This window comes from Podarcis vaucheri (assembly GCF_965113315.1).
Source record: "Podarcis vaucheri genome assembly, chromosome: 14".
In the NCBI taxonomy this organism is placed as follows: domain Eukaryota; kingdom Metazoa; phylum Chordata; class Lepidosauria; order Squamata; family Lacertidae; genus Podarcis; species Podarcis vaucheri.
In genome coordinates, this window is record NC_138752.1 from 37,251,545 (window position 1) to 37,271,328 (window position 19,784).

Below are 19,784 nucleotides of genomic sequence, written 5' to 3' on the forward strand. Positions count from 1 at the left end.
ACCAATCATTAAAATTATTCCAGAAAATTTTAGACAACTGCATAGGCCTCTTGGCATTCAAAAGTCTTTGAGAGATTCCTGAAAGAAGGGTTGCACAAGCAGAAAATTCATTTTGGAATTGAAGTTGCGTTTGTCTCTCACAGTGCTCTCTAAGCACAAGGTGTAAAGCAGTTCTGCGCATACAAGGGCACCTTTGGATCCAGCCCATTAAGTCACAGTCCATGTGATCATAAAGTAAATGAATAAATATGTTCTGCCCCCACCCGGGTTTTTTCTTTCCTATTCTAAATTTTCAAAGTCAATTCTGTACTTCTGAGGTACATGAGCTCTTAGTTCCTAAGTTGTTTCTGTTGTTTGTTGCTCATTCCTCTGGGAACAAGGATGAATTTATTGGGGATTGGTCTTTATTTGAGGATCCATAAATGCGACAGTGGTGATCCATGTGTATTATATTTTATATGTCTGACACTTGTAATTATTTTGTCAGTATAATTTGGTTTGTTCATTTTATTTAATAAAAAACAATGAAGCTCAAGGGAAAAATGTGAATGCTAGCATTCTAAACAAATTGGCGAGCTGCCCAGAAATACCTCAGCAGCTATAAGTACACTTCCCCGACCCCACACTCAAAATATATTAGGCCCTCCCATTCTCTAGGGCAGCTTCTGTGACAGATATTTCTTTTTAGTAAGAGTGGCGCACTCTGTAATTTTAGTGCATCCTTCTGTTTGTATTCAGGTCCTTGCCCTCACCTGCCCTCAGCACTCAGAAGTTGTTACTAATATTGTGAGCCAGAGATCAGACAGGGATATATTCTAGAGGAATATTTCTCCCTTCTCACTCTCTTCTTGAATTCCTACTGATTCAAGCACTTGGGGGAATTTTCAAATCTTCCTTTTGAGAAAGCAAACACAAATGTTCTCCCCCACCTTCCCCTGAATAAATTGTGTGGGTGGAAGTGGGGGCTTGGTGGAAGACACACACACACACACACACACACACACACACACACGTTTTAATCAACCCAATAACTCTGTCCTGCCTCTCTTGCAATCCTAAAATTATCTTCATCCTCCTGGCAGCATGTTATCACTGCATTTTCAGACAATTCTCTTGCTTCTTCCAGTTCTCAGGCTTTGTCACCAGCTTGCCAGATTTCGTATCTGCTTTTGCGTTATCACCAAATTGTCCGAGCCAGCTCTGCAAGACCCGTGGACACACAAATTTTGAAGAGGTTCCCCCCTGGGTGGCTTGTTGGTACATGTGACCTTGGCACCATCTAGAATAATCCCTTTCTGTGTTACATTGTTAATTTTCTAATTTTAAAAATAAAATTAATATAATAATTTGGAAAATCAATAATAATACATACAATGCAATACTAATATTATAATAATTTAGAAAATTGCTGGAAATCAACAAGAAGCAAAAGAACAAAATCTATCAGAAAGTAATTAATTTTGAAGGACTTATGCTTTTGTAGAAATTCTTAGCTTTTTTGCCCCAGCTATGTATTTCATTCCTCACACCCCATCCCCTGCATGTTGGAGCAGTGTTTTCGCCCCTCCCACATCTGATAACACTGGGATTTTGTGCTTGTACAGAGATCCTATGCACGTCCCCATTCACATCATTGAAAAGAAGAGCTCTATGCCTAGAATTGGCCCTTGCACTGAAGTGAATGGGAGAACTATGAGAGTTTTGAAACTCCCACATCTGCAGCGAACAGTGGAATTGGCTTCCAGTTTGGGCTCAGTTAAAAATTCTGGTTTTGATCTGTAAATCCTTAAATGCTCTGGGTCCATGATATCTCAAAAAGTAGCTTCTTCTATCAGAACCTACCTGAATAATTGAGAGCCTACTCTGTCTCCCCCTGCTTTCAAAGGTGTGGCTGGTGAGCATGGTGGACAGGGTCTTCTCAGCTGTGGCACCAAAGCTATGAAATGTCCCCCTGAGGGAGGTTCACTTGCCCTTTCAACAGGATATGAAAGCCTTTTTATAGTCATTTCAAACTTTTTATTTTAATGTGCTGAATGTGTCTTCAGATTTTTGAACTATTTATTATTTCATTTCATTTTTATCACATCTTTCCTATACATGATCTGCCCCCATTTGATCCTTGCAACAACCCAGTTTTCTTTTTAATTTTACTTGTCTTTATTTGTGTTTTTATAAATTCATGTTAGCAACTTTGATTACCTTTTAGATAGCAAGATAGAAATAATTGGAGATAAAAACCAAATAAACTGTATACCCTAATTCAAATAGACTAGGGTGAGTAACAATCTCTGTATGGTGCCCTGCTTGGAATCATTTCTTTTCTGGTTTACAGTCAGATTAAAAAAACAAGTCTCTAGCTCTCATGCTTGTGGAAACAAGTTTTTAAAATATGGTGACAACACAAGGAAGCAATTACAAATAAGCTGAAATTCACAGTAGGTCTCCATTTGTCAACGACTGACTCATATTTTTCACATTAGTGGCAGACGAGCCTTCTTGAATATAAATGCTATAGAATAAATGTAACGCCCACCAATTGTTTATGATGCCTGCCATGCCATTGAAGATAGTATGCAAATTACGTTAATTACATGCATCTGAAATATGCAGATTAGTTGTGGTTGCTGCCTGGTGACATGTGTTCTGACATAGCCGACAATGCCAAATTAACACCAACCTACTAAATTTCTAGGAATCATCTCAGCAATTAATTTGCTGTCCTCTTATGGTACATATATTACTGCAAAAAGCAAGACTCATCTTGACATTCTGCAGACTCCCCCCCCCCCCACTACATTACCTTTTTCTGTTCCTGTACATTTCCTAGCCTGTTGTTTGAATTTGGGAAGAATCTTTACCCTTCTTCTTGTCTTCTAAGGTTGGCTTTCAATTTCACAGACTAATCGCTAGAAAGAACAAAAGACCCAAGTTTGGAAGAGCCGCCCTTCCTCAAAGAAATAGTGTCACCTTCAGAAGTTCTCAGCTGAACCTCTGGATGCCCTTTGGTGTTGAGTATTTTTAGTCTTTGGTTTTCTGAGTTCCTGTGCAAGGAAGTGCAACAGGGTGGTCACAGGAAGGCAACATTTTACTTCTAAAACAAGTTGGAGGCAGGGAGTGGACCATCAGATCTCATCTGAAAGACCTGCTTTAATCCCAGATGCATGTGAGCTGATTGTGAAGGGTGAGGCGAGAGCTTTCTGCACATACTCAGAGATGCTCTCCCTTCTGGCACAAAGAGGAAAACCTGTGCCATAGTAACTGGACAGTGCTCAGTATCTTCATGACCTCCTGTGGAATTTGGCTTCCTGAGAATCTTAGCAAATGACTGGAAGTATAAAGGGTTTGTAAGTAGCTGGCTCTACCTAATCCGAGTCTGCATGTTTTGACTGTTGCTTCCTCTGTTGTATCTGTGGGGCCAGTTCTAATCATCAGCCGACTTGAGCTAAACACGAACTGCTAGTAGCAGCGGTGTAACATGAGAGTGAGATCATGACACCTCTTCCCTTCAATGGGAAATTGCAAATTCCAATTTGCTTTTAAGTCTGCTACCAAGCTAACACGGCTGATTTGGGAAATATGTAAAGTAGTAGTGGTGTTAACTTTGAATGCTCACCTTTGTCATTACTTTTGTAGGACAGTTGCAGGATGAATCCAGTATAACAGAACACTTTTTTAAAAAAAAGTCAGGTAATCTGGATTATAAAGGCACCTGCGGTTGCTACATGGCATTAAACTGCAAGCTATAATTTTTGGTTCTTGAGAGGGTTGCCTAGCAGGCCTAGCACTGAGATGGGGGATCGAGGGAGGGAATAAAAACTAAAACTGGACACCTCATCTGAAATCCAGTTCCTTTTTGTTTGAAGAAAGAGGATAACATATTCTATTACTCCTGTTTTTGTTCTGTGAATATACCTGTTTCCCTGTTACGTTCCTGTAGGTTGGCTTGTTTATAGATCAGAAATGTTGTGGCTGTGATTTCTAGTACTGACATTTGCTAGGGAGCTTGAGGGGGTATTTATTTATTTAATGTTTTAAAATATATGTCCTGCCTTACTAGGCCTATGCCTTACTCAGGGTGGCTTTCAACAATGTAAACTTCAGAAGCTACAGCAGGAGGAAAATGTGGTCTGCACCATACTTTAATGTATTGCTTTGTAATACTTAATGTTTCCATACTATGTTTAAGTGTATGAGGTGCTTCACGGGTGCTATCTAGTTGTAATTATTCCAGCGATCATGTGTGCCAGGGGTTCTTAACTTTAGGTCCACGTTCACTTAGAAACCCCCCCCCCCTGAATTCACAAATACTATTTTCTTCCTGTTACTTTGACAATTGGCTTTGTGGATGGGGCAGGGGGGGAATTCCATAGCTTTAATCAGATTCTTTAAGGGATCTTTGGCACAAAAAGGTTAAGAACCACTGCTGTAAGGTAAGTCCATGATTCCCTGCATTGCAGATGGAAGGAGAGGCTTGAGAATGGCTTGCCTCAGGCCACCCAGTGAGTCGTATGACATAGGCAGGATTCAAACCAGGGACTTCTTGATTTATAGCTCAGTCCCTTAGCCGCATTGCTACCACTAGCACTCTGTATGGCCTTCTCACTCTAATACAGTATTTTAGCTAACCGTTAATGAATTTAATACAGGAAAGACAGGGGTGCAAGTTAGGCATGCCCATTAGTTTCAATGGCTTTACTCTGAGTATGACTAATCTTGGATGCAAGCCAGAATTAGAAGCTGGGCTTTTGCAAGACTAAGGAAGGGCAGCTTGTTTGGGTCATAACTCCTGGCCTTGTCCAAAGCACTGACCCTTGGAGGACACACACACACACACCCCAAGCTGCCACCAATACTTCCGTTTGTAATGGTGTAAAACAGACTTCCTCAGCCTTACTGGTTGAGACTGGTGGAAGGGCCCCAGATTGGGGAAGGTTGACGTAAAATGTTAGGTTTGAATCCCAGGAGCATTTGATTCCTGCTGTACCCTGCCAGCTATGGTTGACATCAAGCAGAAATAACTCTAGAGAATCAGGGGGATCCTGTTTTGCTATTGTCCATGTGAACCCGGCCAAAGCAATGGATCAAGTTGGGGGAGGCTGATTCATTGGGCTCACCTGATGGTCCTTAGGTCTTCTGCAGTTAGCTGGATGTTTTAGCCACACTTCGGCTTAGGCCATGATGGAGGAAAGCAAACTGAGACTGTGTCCTAGCATAACCATGGCAGAGTGGAGTGTGCATCTTGGGACTTCCCCTTGCCATTCCTTCCTTGCTGCTAGTCAGACATCAGGCAGGGTGTGCATGGCAGGCAGCGATGTCCTTGTAACTAGGACAGCAGCAACCCAGGGCTTGAAAAATAATTGGCCAGCTGGAGACAAGAGGGGAGGGAGAGCAGTCCTGTGGAAGCAGCAGAGTGAGGAGAAGGGCAATGACAACAAGAAGGATGAAATGAATGGAAGAGTGGGAGACTGCATAACCTGATGCCAAGCGCACAACTGGTTCACCCCTTCACCACCGCCCCCTCCAAACAGATCACTGACTGTTGTTCTTGGGAACACAATTAATTTCCACTGCTGAGGCTGTGGAAAGCACTGGAGTTTTAAGTCCAAGTCTGCAATGGTTGGTGTGGGAGACTCCAGGCGACCTTATGCATCTTGCAGCAGTGTGGCTTTCTCACAAGAACATAGGAACCCGCCTTATACCAAGTCAGACCATTGATTCATCTAGCTCTGTATTGTCTATGTCAGGTATCTTCAACCTTTCCAGACCCAGGACCCACTTTAATTCAAACATGCATTTGGCGACCCATTTCTTAATATTTTACCATATATATGCATGATGGTAGTTTTCCTGTTGTGGCCCTCCTTGATCAGGCCGTGAACCCATTAGAGAGTCCTGACCAGTGGTTTAGGCTGACTGGCAGCAGGTCTCCAGGGTTTCAGAAGGGATTTTCTCCAGTCCTACTTGGAGATACAGGGTATCGAACCTGGGACCTACAGAGTCATAGACCTTCCCCTGTCATAGACCTTCCTCAGTATGCAGAAGGACCCATTGTTGATTCCTAGCATCACCTGGTAGGCTGGGAAAGACTCAGGCCTTGAAACCCTAGAGAGCTGCTCCCCCAAATCACCCCTCTGTTAATGCTCACGCTGAAGAAGCAGAGCTAAAAACCTATTAAATGTCATTCTATGGGTACTTTTGCTGGCCGAGAGCCCTTAAGGGGAGGGGGGAGGTGGAGACAAGGAGATAGAATCAAGGAAGAAAAAGATACTCTTTCCTGTGCTCTCTTGCCTCCTTCAGCTGTTTCCATAGCTAATGGCCAAGTGGCTCGCCTTAAGGGGCCAAGTCTAGTCTGGAAATTGCCACTTTCTGACCCCCATAAACTGATTTCTAGAGACATACTGTGCAAATTTAAGTGCAGATTTTCTTGGTGGTATATAGAAATGTTGAAAGCTGCCTTCTAGTGAGTCAGACAGCTGGTTCGATTTAGCATTGTCTACGTTATGTTGACTGGCAGAGACTCTTCAGGTTTTCAGATGAAGATCTTTCCCACTTCCTCCAGGAAATACTGGGAATTGAACCTGGAAGCTTCTTTCCACATGCAGAACAAGTGCTCTACCCCTGAACTACACCCTTTCCCAAAATAAACAGTAAAGTGAGTGGACAATTCTGAGCCAAGGATTAACTCTTTCACTATCCAAGCCCTTGTCTTGGATATAAATAGTTTGCAATGGATAGTCTGCCCAAGGCAACTTCCTCTCTTCTTTTTAGCACTACCAAGAAAATGTGAAGTACTATTGAATTTGGGATCCAACAAGCCCAGATATTTATACATTTGTACTTTGATGCTCTGATGTGTCCTCAGATTTCTGCTGGGCTGGCTTTTAACAATTTGATGCTGGCTGCTAGGCATTTTAAGTACTCTTTGACTGTGGCTACCCTATTTCCTTCTCAGAATGGGGCTAAAACAAAGCAGGGCAACACTTGTTTACTTGCCCACTACAAGCATGCCCTTAGAAGTGCATCACTGGTAAAAGTTAGCATACAAGAAAAACTGCTACTGTTGGGTAAGGTAGCAGCCTGCTTACCATGCAAGGTGAGCAGCTGATAACTTGAAAGTGTAGTTGGTTTCTCTTGCTTTGTCCTCTGAATTGGCAAGGCAGAAGTACAGACTTAATCAGGGCAGATTTTGCCATTTGTGTAAGGGAGATTGTGTCTGCTGCTTCTTTGCAAGGCAAGGAAGGGCAGATGCTTCCAGTTTGTCCCTCATTGACCTGGCAAGCTTCTGTGTGTTCCATGAGTGCAAAGAGCTGTGCAGGAATTGCCCTGAAACAAGGGCCTGGCAGTCAAGTGGATCTGTCGCATGGCTTGGTAGTTAGAGTACATGCTTTGCATGCAGAAGGCCACCTGATCTCAAAGGAACATCTAGTCTGGATCCCATTCTGTAAGTTGGGAGTTGCCGACTTTCCTAGGGCTGTGGGCACATGTGGATTTTGGGATGAATGCTGTGATCGCCACCCCCTCTGGACACATACTCAATTAATCAGAGCCTTAGAAAGTGCATAGAACTGAAAGAGGAAGTGAGAAAGTGCTGGTATTTTTTCCAAGGGAAGAACATAAGTATCCTCACCACCTCATGATCCAAGGGGCTGTTGTGGGGAGGGGCGGTTTCAGAGGTATTGTAGGCATTCGGAGAAGAACTCAGGGGCACCCTTGCCCCCATGGGCACACTATGGGTGACCCCATTCTGTAAGTAGCAGGAAGCACACTTCCCTCTGCTCCCGTCTTACGATGTCAAGTAATGGTTGCCTTTCTTTCTTGTCTGTTGCAGCCACACCCACTCTTCTGGTTCTATGGCCGCTGTGCGGGAATGGTCTTGCACCCGCTGCACGTTCCTGAACCCCGTAGGACAGCGCCAATGCTCCATCTGCGAGGCCCCGCGTCAGAAGCCCGACCTCAACCAAATCCTGCGCCTCAGTGTAGAAGAGCAGAAATGGGCCTGCGCCCGCTGCACCTTCCGGAACTTCTTGGGCAAAGAGGCCTGCGAGGTGTGTGGCTTCACCCCTGAGCCTGGGCCCGGGGGCTCCCCGCTGCCCATCATCAACGGAGTCCTGCCAAAGCCCACCGCCTTGGTGGAGCCCAAGGGCACCTGCAAGGAGGAACTTCCCAAGGCCGAGAGCCCTGGTGAGGACTCTGGGGGGAAGAGCCCGGAGGAAGTGGGGCTGGAGGATGGCTGGGCCTGCCAGCGCTGCACTCTTCACAACACCCCAATGGCCAACTCGTGCTCGGCCTGTGGAGGCCCCCGCAAGCTCTCGCTGCCCAAGATCCCCCCAGAGGCGCTGGTCGTCCCTGAAGTCATTGCTCCTGCCGGTTTCCACATAGCACCCACCACCCCGCAGCCCAGCGTTGCTACGGACAACCCCGAGAGCCATCCCATTGCCAACCCAGGTGCAGCCACCATTGAGCAAGAGAGCCAGAAGATGCCAAGCTTTAGCCTTTTCTCCCCCGGCCTCCAAAACAACCCCGTTCCCCGCAGCCGCCGAGAGGTGCCCCCCCAGCTGCAGCCACCGGTGCCTGAGACCTCCCAGCCGGCCTCCCCACCAGCACCTGTGCAGAAGGCCATTCGCTTCCAGGAGCTGATGGCGACAAAGCGGCTGAGCGTGCTGGAAGAAGAAATGGAGGTGAGCCCATCGCCCTGGAAGTGCAGCACCTGCTCCCTCCTCAACACCTCGGGAGCTGGCGCCTGCGAGGCCTGTAGCTCCCAGAAGGGAAGTGACACCATTGACTTGACTGGCGATTCTGTGCGCTTCACTCCCTGCGGTCCATCCAGCCCCGACTTCACCACCTGGTCCTGTTCCAAGTGCACGTTGAAGAACCCCACAGCCTCTCAGAAGTGCAAGGCCTGTGGCTCCTCCAAGCTGCATGGCTTCCAGGAACACGGCGCACAGGGAGAGTTGGCTCTCAAATGCCCTGAGTGTGGCTCAGACAAAGGCAGCTGCCCAGCCTGCAGCTCTAAGGCCCCCTCGGCCCGCAAAGTGGCCCGCCTCTTCCCCTCGCAGCCACCTGTGACCCCAGAAAGGCCCAGCCAGTGGCCTTGCCCGGCTTGCACACTGCTCAATGAGTTCAAGGCCAAGCACTGTGTCGCCTGCCACACTCCCCAGGGGTACCTGTTGCAGCGCAAGGGCACCAAGCCACTCAGGCGACGGGAGAGTATGCACGTGGAGAAGCGGCGGCAGACAGATGAAGGGGAGGCCAAAGCCCTCTGGGAAAACATTGTCTCCTTCTGTCAAGAGGTGAGTTTCTCTTAGTGTCCTCTTGCCTGTCATTACACCATGGAAAAGTTTGTATCCAAAAGAGAAGTCCTTTTTATTTATACAAAGTAAGTTTCCAGACCTGTGGGTACTCAGTAGACAGGCAGGAAAAGACATAGGCAGTGCTCTTTGAAATCTTAGAAGTTAGTGCAGAGGAGGACTGGGCAAAACTCTTGAGTTTTCAGTGTGTGATCTCCATGTGTTCCATATTTTCGTGTTCTCCGGTAGACCAAGGAGAGTGTTTGAAGATCCTTTGAGAGCTGGTGTAGCAGCCCTATCTGGTCTTGCTTACTACCTACTGTATTGGCCATTTTTTAATACTTGAGCGCCATCAACTAACATTCATTGTTTTTTATTCGTATCTGTTATTGTTATTTAGCTTTCAGTTGCACGTTTCATATTTACAGACTGCATTTGTTGTCTTTGACAAATCTTCTCATGCTTTTAATAGCTTTTGGATGGAGGGGGAAAGGAAGCACATGAAGTGATTAGTCTCCTTGCTCCTACTTATGAGCTATTAATTTATTGCATTGATATTCTGCATTTTCCTCCAAGGAACTCAAAGCGGCATCAATGGGCTCCATTCTGAGTGGGGATTTGAACCTGGGCCCCTAGTGAGACACTGGCATTAACAGGCATGCAGGCTTTCAATGATCAGTCATCTTTGTGATGTTCTGGCCCTGAAATAAGCAGCAATACCAAAGCACTTTAGGAGAATTGGGTTTAAGTTCTATCTAGCAACTGATCCATGTTCATACCAGGAATATTCCTCCTTCTGCCCTGGGTCAGTCCATCCAGAGATCCAACCCCTGAGGTGCTCTTTTAAAGAATGCAGTGAAAGGGTGCTCAGCCCAAGGAAGAACTTCAGGATTTCACCCTGTATAATTAGCAAGAACAGGTGTCCTCTGGGTCCGCTTGGCAGCCTCAGGAAAAGGCCACTCGCCACGCTCATTAATAACTAATTGTGCGGTGGCTTTAATGATCAAGTGCTGTTTTATTTCTGAGCGGCCTGTGGTGATTGAAGCCGCATCAAGCGGGTGCCTGAAATGAAATTTAATCGTGTTAGACTTCTGAGGGAGCAGTGCACAGGCACAGCAGGTGGCCTTCATGCAGGGCATCCAAATTTCCAGCCAAGGAATAGAGGAGGCCTTCTCTCTCTCTCTCTCTCTCTCTCTGTGTGTGTGTGTGTGTGTGTGTGTGTGTGTGTGTGTGTCTCATGTTCCCTCATTGCGTTCCCTCAAACCCTGACACACACACACACACACACACACACACACACACACACACACACCAGCTCCCAATTCTTGCTGAAGCACAAAAATCTATTCTCTCTCTTCCCCCAGATTTTATTAATTTATTTAATTAAATTTCTATCCTGCCCTTCCTCCCAAAGGAGCTCAGGGCAGCAAACATACAACCAATACAATAATTAAAACATCTAAAAACAATTCCAGTAAAGATGCAGGCTGCAAAAGATACCTACTTCAAAGACTTGTTGGAAGAGGAAGGTCTTTGTAGGTGCTGAGAAGAACAGATCTTCATGTGCTGAAGTGACTTGAGGGATTCGTTCCAATTTTGTGTATTATTGGGGTGAGGGTAGTTGTGGCACAGCTCCTGTGCACTTGCTTGCTTGCTTGCATGCAGCAGTGCTAAAATACAGTCTATATATATATATATATATATTTATTTAATTTAAGATGTTATTAGGCTATCCTTAGGTAAAATTGTGAAAGCAGTAATGAAGAAAATAATTTTTAAAAATGCGTCAATATAAAATCACAATAAATAAACACAAAAGGAAAAACAGCGTGGAGAATATCAGCGCGATTTTTTTTTTTTTTAAGCATAGCAGATAAAGCTATTTCACGTAGGCCTGGGAAAATAAAAATGTCTTGGGGAGGTACCAGATAGACAAAACAATGGATGCCAGATAAGCTTCTTTTGGAAGAGTGTTTTCATACACAAGCTACTGCAGCTGAAAACTCTGTCTAGAAAATTTCAAAGCAATTTACTCCAAGCTCTTTCCTTACAACAGCTCTATCAGGTAAGTCTGTGGTGCTGTCCTTCTATTGCAGAATGGGGCTGTGTGTGTGTGTGACAGGTTTGAGACTGAAAGAAAATGTTTTGCCAAAGGCCATCTAGCGAGTTTATGGCAGAGGTGAGGTTCAAACAGGAGGCTTCTGATTCTCAGCTCAGTCTTAGCCACCTGCCCTCAGGCCTAATATGAGTATGAGCCCTTCAGAGGGCACATCTTGTGCTTGCAGCTTATCACTGTAGCATGCACCCAGGAGTTCAAGAATCATGTGCCTTGAGAAACATGTACATGAGAAAGCCCACTCTGAGGCAGTAGACAAGTCTGTACTTTATCCTGAGTTTGCCCGTCTTCTGCTGTGGAGGACAGATTTGTATTGAAGCATCAGTATCCAGACTCTGGAGCTAGAAGCCCCAATGGCTGGTCCCCTAAAGGAGAGGCAGTTTGTTGGCTGCCAGGGATTTGCATGATGCGTGCGCGCGCACACAATAGATCCACACTTCTCCCCGACTTAGTCTCAATTCTCCTCTAGCTTGCTAATGTTCTTTCCATGTTTCTTTGGGAAATGCCATCCCTTCATCTCTGCTTCTTTCTTGGGAGAGCCTTCAGCATTAATCACATTGTAATTCAGGGACCTCAAGGGAGCATCTGACCCTGGCGCATGCCTTGGCAATGGGAGCACAGCGAGCACTGAGAACAGGCCGTTGGGGCAGAAATTTGCTGGGAGGTTTGAAGCTTGAGGGAGCTTCAGTGGCTGCTGCCTGGACACAGCAGCACAGAGGGGAAGGGAGAGAAGCCAACTGTGCAGTACAGTCCTCCTTTGCACATTCATTTCGAGGCAAGTCTCACTGAATTCAAAATGACTTCCTTCCAAATAAGTGTGTGTAGGATGACGACCTTTCCTCTAACTGGAAGAAATGTATTGCAGGAAGCCTGCAAAGCGAGGAATCATGGATGTTGATCTCCAGTTCTCTTCACAGCAGCTGAAGGGGAACAGATCAGGTTATCTGACTCTGAGACATTCTTTTTAATCACTATTTCTGAATATGGATACAATCAGGGACTTTTGCATTCTGTGACCCGAACAAGCAATGCAGAACTCAGCATCCCAAGAATCTCATTCTCCACCCCCCACTTCTAATAAATAAATCAAGTTTCTAGCCCTTATTGTTGGAGACAAGTGCATGAACCATGCTTAGTAAAACCAAAGAAGCCAGACAGGCTGCTAATTTGGCTTTCCCAGTAATCAAGCCATATTTCATAGCTCTGTAGGACACCTTCTCCATTCTTGTGCAAAGCAGAATAACAGCAAATGTACACAAGTCACACACCTGCATTGCTTGGTACAAAACTGGGTTATATTGAGCTAAAATGTCTTGCCTGCATCACTGCAGAGCTAAGCTTGAAAATATGAAAACGGGGCTATACTGGAGGATTCAAGTATTCAGTCACCTGCCTGGAACTGTCTCAGGTCTAAGTCTCACTGTTTAACGTAAGAATAGCCCTGCAGCTGGATCAGATCAATGTCCTCTCTACTCCAGATTCCTCTTCCCCGCAGTGGCCAACCAGATGCCAGTGGGAAGTTCACAAACTGGGCATGAGGGTGATAGCCCTCTCCCTCTGCTGCTCCCCAGTAATTGATATTCAGGGCATTTTGCCTTCATAGCAGTTGTTCTTTGGTTTTGCTTACATGTAAAGTGGAGCTATGACAGATTTAAGGGGGAGAAGGGGTTGACTGTACTGGGCTACTCGCCCTGTTACTGAGCATGCCCAGGTGCTTGACTCACTTGCCTGTTTACCTTCGTATTTCATCAGCTGAGGCCCCCATGGGTGCTGATCAAGGAAAGGATGTTGGCAGTTTCATCCCCTTTAGTGGGCAGAGGTATGACTCACTGTATGCCTGCCTAAATGTGCAGGCTAGTCCTCAGATAGCAGGAACTGAGAAAGACATTGACCTGTAACCCTAGAGCCAGACTTCAGCAGTACTGGGTTTGTTGGATAAGGAACAGCTTTAGCTGTTGTTTAGCCACCTTTTGTTCTAGCATATGCACAGGAAAGAAAGTTGGAATGAACTGAATTCCCATCTGCACTTTACATTTAAGGCAGTATCGTACCACTTTAAACAGTCATGGCTCCCCCCCCCAAAGAATCCAGGGAACTATAGTTTTAGTGTGCTAAGAGTTTTCCTCTTAAAGACCTTCATTTCCTAAAGTGATTTGCCAGTCAGTCCTGCTCAGGAAACTGGGCATTGTAGCTTTGAAGGGGAATGGGGATCTCCTAACAACCCTCTCCTACAGTCCCCATAATTCTTTGGGGGAAGCTGTGACTGTTTAAAGTGGTATAGTACTGCTCTGAGTCTATGGTGCAGATGGGACCTGCGTGTCTCTAAAGCAAGACTGCCAGCATGTGTCCAACAGTTGCTGCAGGAGCCCCTGCTTTCATGTGGAACTGAATATCAGTAACAAGGATGCCCTTGGGCTTCTTAATTTTTGTCTCTGCAGAACAAGGTCAACTTTGTGGATGACAGTTTCCCTCCAGGGCCCAAGTCAGTTGGCTTCCCCGAAGGGGACAGTGTCCAGCAGCGAGTGAAGCAGTGGCTGAGGCCTCATGAAATCAACTGCAGCATCTTCAAAGACCGTTCAGTCAAGTGGTCTGTTTTCCGGACACCTCGGCCCTCTGACATCCTGCAAGGGCTCCTGGGAAATTGCTGGTAAGAATGAAGGGCTATCGGGTTGAACTGTGACTTTTAAGGGGAAGTTACAGACAGGTAGCCGTGTTGGTCTGCCATAGTCAAAATAAAAAAATTCCTTCCAGTAGCACCTTAAAGACCAACTAAGGGGAAATTAGATATGGGGGAACCCCATTGCTAATGGCCATTGTACGCGAGCAGAGAGTGTGGTCTGGACTTGGTAGATCCTGACACAAGATTCTGGCAGATGCATTTGCGGCCAGCTCAGCCGGCTTCCTAGCACCGAGCGGGAGGACACCCCAAGGCCTTTACATTTCTACTTTCAGAGCTTTCCTTCTTTCTGCTGACTACAGATGTTGGCTGCCCCCTGGTGGCATGCAATAAAGATCTGAAAAACCAACCACCTTTCCCCAGCAAGAATAAAGGAGTTTTCCCCCTCAGCAGGGACAACATGCAGATCACTTTAGGGCTAAAAGATGAGCTACAAAGCCAGGACCTCAATGGAAAAGTTTCTCATGAGCAGGACTGTACTTAGCATGTGCACATGTACATCACATTTAAATCTTTTGAGCCATGTGATTTTCACATGTTATCATTCAAGCAGCATTTTTCACAGTGATCAATCTGCTGAGGTGCTCCAAAGGATTATGGGGTCATATTCTAGGACTGTGTTCCCCAGATTACGTTGGACTACAACTCCCATCATCCCTGACCATTGACCATGCTGGCTGTTGGGAGCTGGAGTTCAACATAACCTGGGGGTGCAAGGTTGGATAACACTGTTATAGAGCATGGACAGTATTCATGTGGGCTGCTGGCCGGGCTTGTTGGGCCTTGCAGTACTTTCCTGCATGTGTGCATTACTAGGGAAGGCAGGAGTGAAAAGAAAGCCTCTGGGGTCATTCTTGCAGGCCAATAGCACGGCCTGCATCACAGTTCCACATTCCTCTGTGTAAAATATGAACCATAATAATCTCTGTTGGAGGCTGTCAAACTTTCAAGCCTTGAGAGAACACTTTCCACATCAGTGTGTCTGCTAAGGAACTCTGCATGCCTGCCACAAACCCTGACATAGATTCTAGACCATATATTAAGGTACACGCTCAATTTGCGCAGAATGCTGGCCAAGTCAAGTGAGAATAGGTGCTCCAGAATTGCACCCATCACTCACCTGCGGCTACACGATGACTGAGCAAGGTTGGTTATAGTAGACAAGCTGTCTTTCGATTAATCTTGTTTGTGTTTGATGATCATCTTGTTGTAATGTTCTTGTTTTAATTTGTCCTGTTGTAATTTGTTATAAAATGATTTGGGAACCTAAAGATGAATCCAAAAATTGATTCTCATTGAACTCTGATAAGCTTCTCAGGATTCCACAGAGGTCTGAAAGCCATTAACAAGTTGTCATATTGCCCCTTCCTGGTGGAATGATGCTAACCGGATACCAGAAGCAATGGGCTCTGGTTGGAGGGGTACATACTGATTCCTGGGGATGGGCTGCAGTCCATAGATATGGATTAATAAATTGCTTACTAAATTCAAAGGGTGGTATAAGTGAAAGTGGGTCACCTGGTGGACTCCCACCATCCCTCATTTTTGCCCATACTGGAGGACCACAGCTCAGTATCACTGAAAACTGTGGGCGTCAGTAGATGAAACCTCAGAATCCAGTAGAATCAGCTGTTAGGGGAAATACGACTCCAATAAGGATTTTTAAGAGTTGGAAACTTTTCAGTTAGTAGTGCCATGTTATGATTTTTTTTTAAAAAAAGTCAATTCATTGTGGTCTGCACACGCAGTTGGTGAAAAATTAGCCTTTAGAGTGATTATTCCCTGTAGCCTATGACTTTCTAAATTTTGCAATCATGCATCTATTTTTATTTTTTTAAAAAAACACTTGTTCAATTAAATGCTATTGAGCCACCTTAAATACAATTTATTACAGAAAGACATCATATGAGAAATGCTATAAACATTGGATGGACACTGTTCACTCAGACCAGACTTCCCAAGTTAGGTGCCCTCCTGATTTTGAGGAATGCAAGTCCTTTCAGCCCCAACCAGCATGGCCGGTGGATAGGAATGATAGGAGTTGTAGTCCTAAAGATATATTGAGCCACCAAGTTGAGGAAGGCTTTCCTAGGGTATGCTCATTAATCTTTCTTAGTTGTTTACCACCTAGAGAACGTCAAGTTGTCAGGCAATATACAAATACTGTTAATCAATAAACAAACATAAACATATGAAGCCCTGTTTCTCACACATCCGGCACAGATCAACATTTTGAGGGGTTCAAAAACTTTATTGGACTACAGTTCCCATCATTCCTGGCCACTTCCCATGCTGGCTGGGGTTGATGGGAGCTGGAGTCCAGCATTTGGAAGACACATTAGCTATTCCTACCTGTAGAACAAAGAAGACCAGCCACCAGTGTAACTGCTATTTCCAATATGAACTCGATGGATCAGTTCAGCAGACCATGAACACACACACACACACACACACACACACAGAGAGAGAGAGAGAGAGAGAGAGAGAGAGAGAGAGAGTGTCATGCATCTGATTTTTCTATTTTACTGTATTTTCTTACTGATTTTCTTTTGAAATACTCCAACCTGCTAATACAAATTCATCTGAAGAATACCTTATTATAGTTTGGGGGAGATTTCATTCATTCTAAGTTTCATATTTTTAATGCTGTCTCAGCTTGTCTGCAGTTTCTTTATTTTGTAAGATCAAATTATGTAACTTCCAAACTGAGTATTTTTAAAATAGAGCCACTCAAATTTCACTGGTGCATGATCTGCATACAAAATTGAAACATTCTTTATTTCTCTACAGTCTTTAATAATACCTGGAGAAGTAATAATATAATCCGCCACTGAATATATTTGATTTTTCTTGGAAAAGAAAGTATAATTCTTATCTTGTATGATGAAAATACCTCCAAAAACCATCGAGTGAATGATAGTGCAAGTCAGCTTCTCACTTTGAAGCATAATTAATTGCCCCTCCTGTGCCTTGTAGATTGCTATTATCTGTTGTTAATAATACAAATGTTAAGTACAGTTCTTGCTTCAGATGACACAGGAAGCTACAGTTAACTGAAAGCAGGAGTGAGTCCCATACAAAAGGAGAGGAGGAGAGTGTGTGAGTTCAGGAGGAGACAAGGCACATCTCATGAAACCATAGCATAGATCAGGCATAGGCAAACTCGGCCCTCCAGAGGCTTTGAGACTACAGTTCCCATCATCCCATCACCACTGGTCCTGTTAGCTAGGGATGATGGGAGTTGTAGTCCCAAAATATCTGGAGGGCCGAGTTTGCCTATGCCTGGTCTAGAATGATATCTGAATGTGGTCATTGACTTGCTGGTGAGCAACCTTCCCAGTATTAACTGGCTTCATCTGGCACCTCTTTTTCAGGTTCCTCAGTGCTCTGGCTGTGCTGGCAGAAAGGCCTGAGTTGGTGGAACGGGTCATGATTACACGGACCATGTGTCCAGAGGGAGCCTATCAGGTGCGGCTTTGCAAAGATGGCACCTGGACCACTGTGCTGGTGGATGACATGCTGCCCTGTGATGAGTGTGGCTACCTCCTCTTCTCTCAGGTGGGTGCTGGGATTTGATATGGCCAGCACTAACCACAGAGGGCGATATGCCAGAGGTTGGGAACAGAGTTGTGTGAAAGTGTCTGTTTTATAGCAAACTGAGAGATGCTGTGCTATGTGTCCTGTAAAAGACTCTACATGGGGTCTCCAGCTTAGAAGTTCATTTAGATGGGAAACCTGCAGCCCTCCAGATGTTGTTTGACTGGGAATGGCTGGGGTTGATGGGAGTTGTAGTCTAACAACATCTGGAGGGCCACAGATTGACCATCTGGTCTAGAACAAGGAGAGGGCTGAATTCATAATGTGGTTTACAAGAGTGAATATGTGCTGGTGGGTGCAGAATTTAGCTTCCTGACAATTTCAGCTTCGATTTTATTTTGCTTTTTAAAAAGGTTTCTAGTTCTTATCCTGCACAAGAAGGCTCAAAAAATATTTGGACAATACACACTGAAATTTCAGGAGCCACAGAGAGGACTGAATACGATTTTAAGGGTTTGAGCGACATGGCTGAAGTCTCCTTACTCTTCCTATGACTTAACAATGTCAGACTATATTATGATTATAACATTGAAAAAGCAGAATAAGTTATGCATTTGCACTCAGTTTGCATAATTTATATAGTTGCAAAATCCACTTTTCCTTGGCATAGATCTTGGATTGCCTGGGCTCAGAGTTTTCATTTAATTACATGCAGAGTACACACAACTCTTGCCAAGGGTGTCCACCCTTTGTTAACGCTTGTGCTGTAGGCAGATAAGGTCACCCTTAGCCGATCTGTAGCATGCAAATGTATTTAAATGCAATTAACACAGTCTTTTAAAAGAGAAAGAATCAATTATGAACTCTGATGTTGGTCGACAGCCTTGTTTGCAGCCATTGATTTGTGTTCTTCTCCCCCAGGCCCAGAGGAAGCAGCTATGGGTCGCCCTTATTGAGAAGGCCCTGGCCAAACTCCATGGTTCGTACTTTGCCCTCCAGGCAGGGCGCGCTATTGAAGGCCTAGCTACGCTAACCGGCGCCCCCTGCGAGAGCCTGATGCTGCAGGTCAGCTCCACTAACCCTCGCGAGGAGCCCATTGACACTGACCTCATCTGGGCCAAAATGCTGAGTTCTAAGGAGGCTGGGTAAGACGAGGCAGGAGGGAGGGCTTTCCCCTTCAGCTGTGAGGAGCATAAAGACTGATTTGGCATCTGCGGCCGGTCGGGCCGCATCTAGACCAAGGGAAAAGTGGAATTGCATTGAGCTTACTGCTGTGGCTCTAGCAAAGATAGAGAGCTAAGGCGGGCCAGTGAGGCCTGTTGCTGTAAGATGCACCCCTTGGCTACCCTCATCCTTAGTAAGCTGGAACAGCAGATAGACTGCAAATCTGAGAATGCACTGCTCTAGTGAGCTGCCTTGGAGAGGCTAGCGTCATGGGATGCTTTCTGTATTGGTCCAAAATGCCCATGAACACTCAGAGCTAGGTGCAGCCTGTGCCGTCAGCCCAAGAGAAAAGAGAAGCCCCAAGCTGTTCTGTTCTGTGCTTCTGCTGCATGGACTATTGAATTCTCAGCTGGAGCAGTTGAGTTCCCAGGATTTTTTTTTGGGGGGGGAGGGGAGGCCATGTGCTTTAAATATATGGTGTGGATGTGACCTAATTCAGAGCCCCTGTTAAAAGATCATACCGTTAAAGCCCCAACCCAGTAGTATACGAATGTTAGAACTCCTTCCATTCACAGCTTTGCCAGCCTGTGTGCAATACTCTTCTGCATGCAACAGCTGCTGAATATAGGCTGCCTCCCCACTTTGCTCCACCTGCCAAGAGTGGAAGGCTGAGCAATTACTGCAAGGCAGAGGAGGAGCATGGCAGGAAGGTGGGTGAGGGTTATATTGCATGTAGTCATTGCATGGGGAGCAGGAGGCTGGACAACTGAGTGTAAGCGGCTCAAAAGTGGTGTCATGTGCACAGTTGGGAACTGGGCATTCCTGCAAGGAGGCTTTTGCTACCAGCTTTTAGCAGCACTGTAAAGCATCAGCTGCCAGGCATGTTTGCCAAAGTCCCTCCTTACTACTGATATGAAACAAACCAGGAATTAACCTAGAAACTCAGGCCCAATCTCATATTTATATCATTATACTATAATCAGAAACTTAGGCCTAGTCTACA

The 19,784-nt window shown here is 45.3% G+C and overlaps 1 protein-coding gene across 3 annotated transcripts in view; it reads left to right on the top strand.

Moving 5' to 3' along the window:
* CAPN15 (calpain 15) overlaps window positions 1–19,784 on the top strand; it is a 90,246-nt gene that overhangs the window by 60,809 nt on the left and 9,653 nt on the right. For all 3 annotated transcript variants that reach the window (XM_082199060.1, XM_082199062.1, XM_082199061.1), the window contains 4 exons: window positions 7,829–9,290; window positions 13,842–14,050; window positions 17,455–17,638; window positions 18,539–18,762. In XM_082199060.1, the coding sequence (XP_082055186.1) occupies window positions 7,829–9,290; window positions 13,842–14,050; window positions 17,455–17,638; window positions 18,539–18,762 (2,079 nt within the window). The remainder of the gene's footprint in view (window positions 1–7,828; window positions 9,291–13,841; window positions 14,051–17,454; window positions 17,639–18,538; window positions 18,763–19,784) is intronic.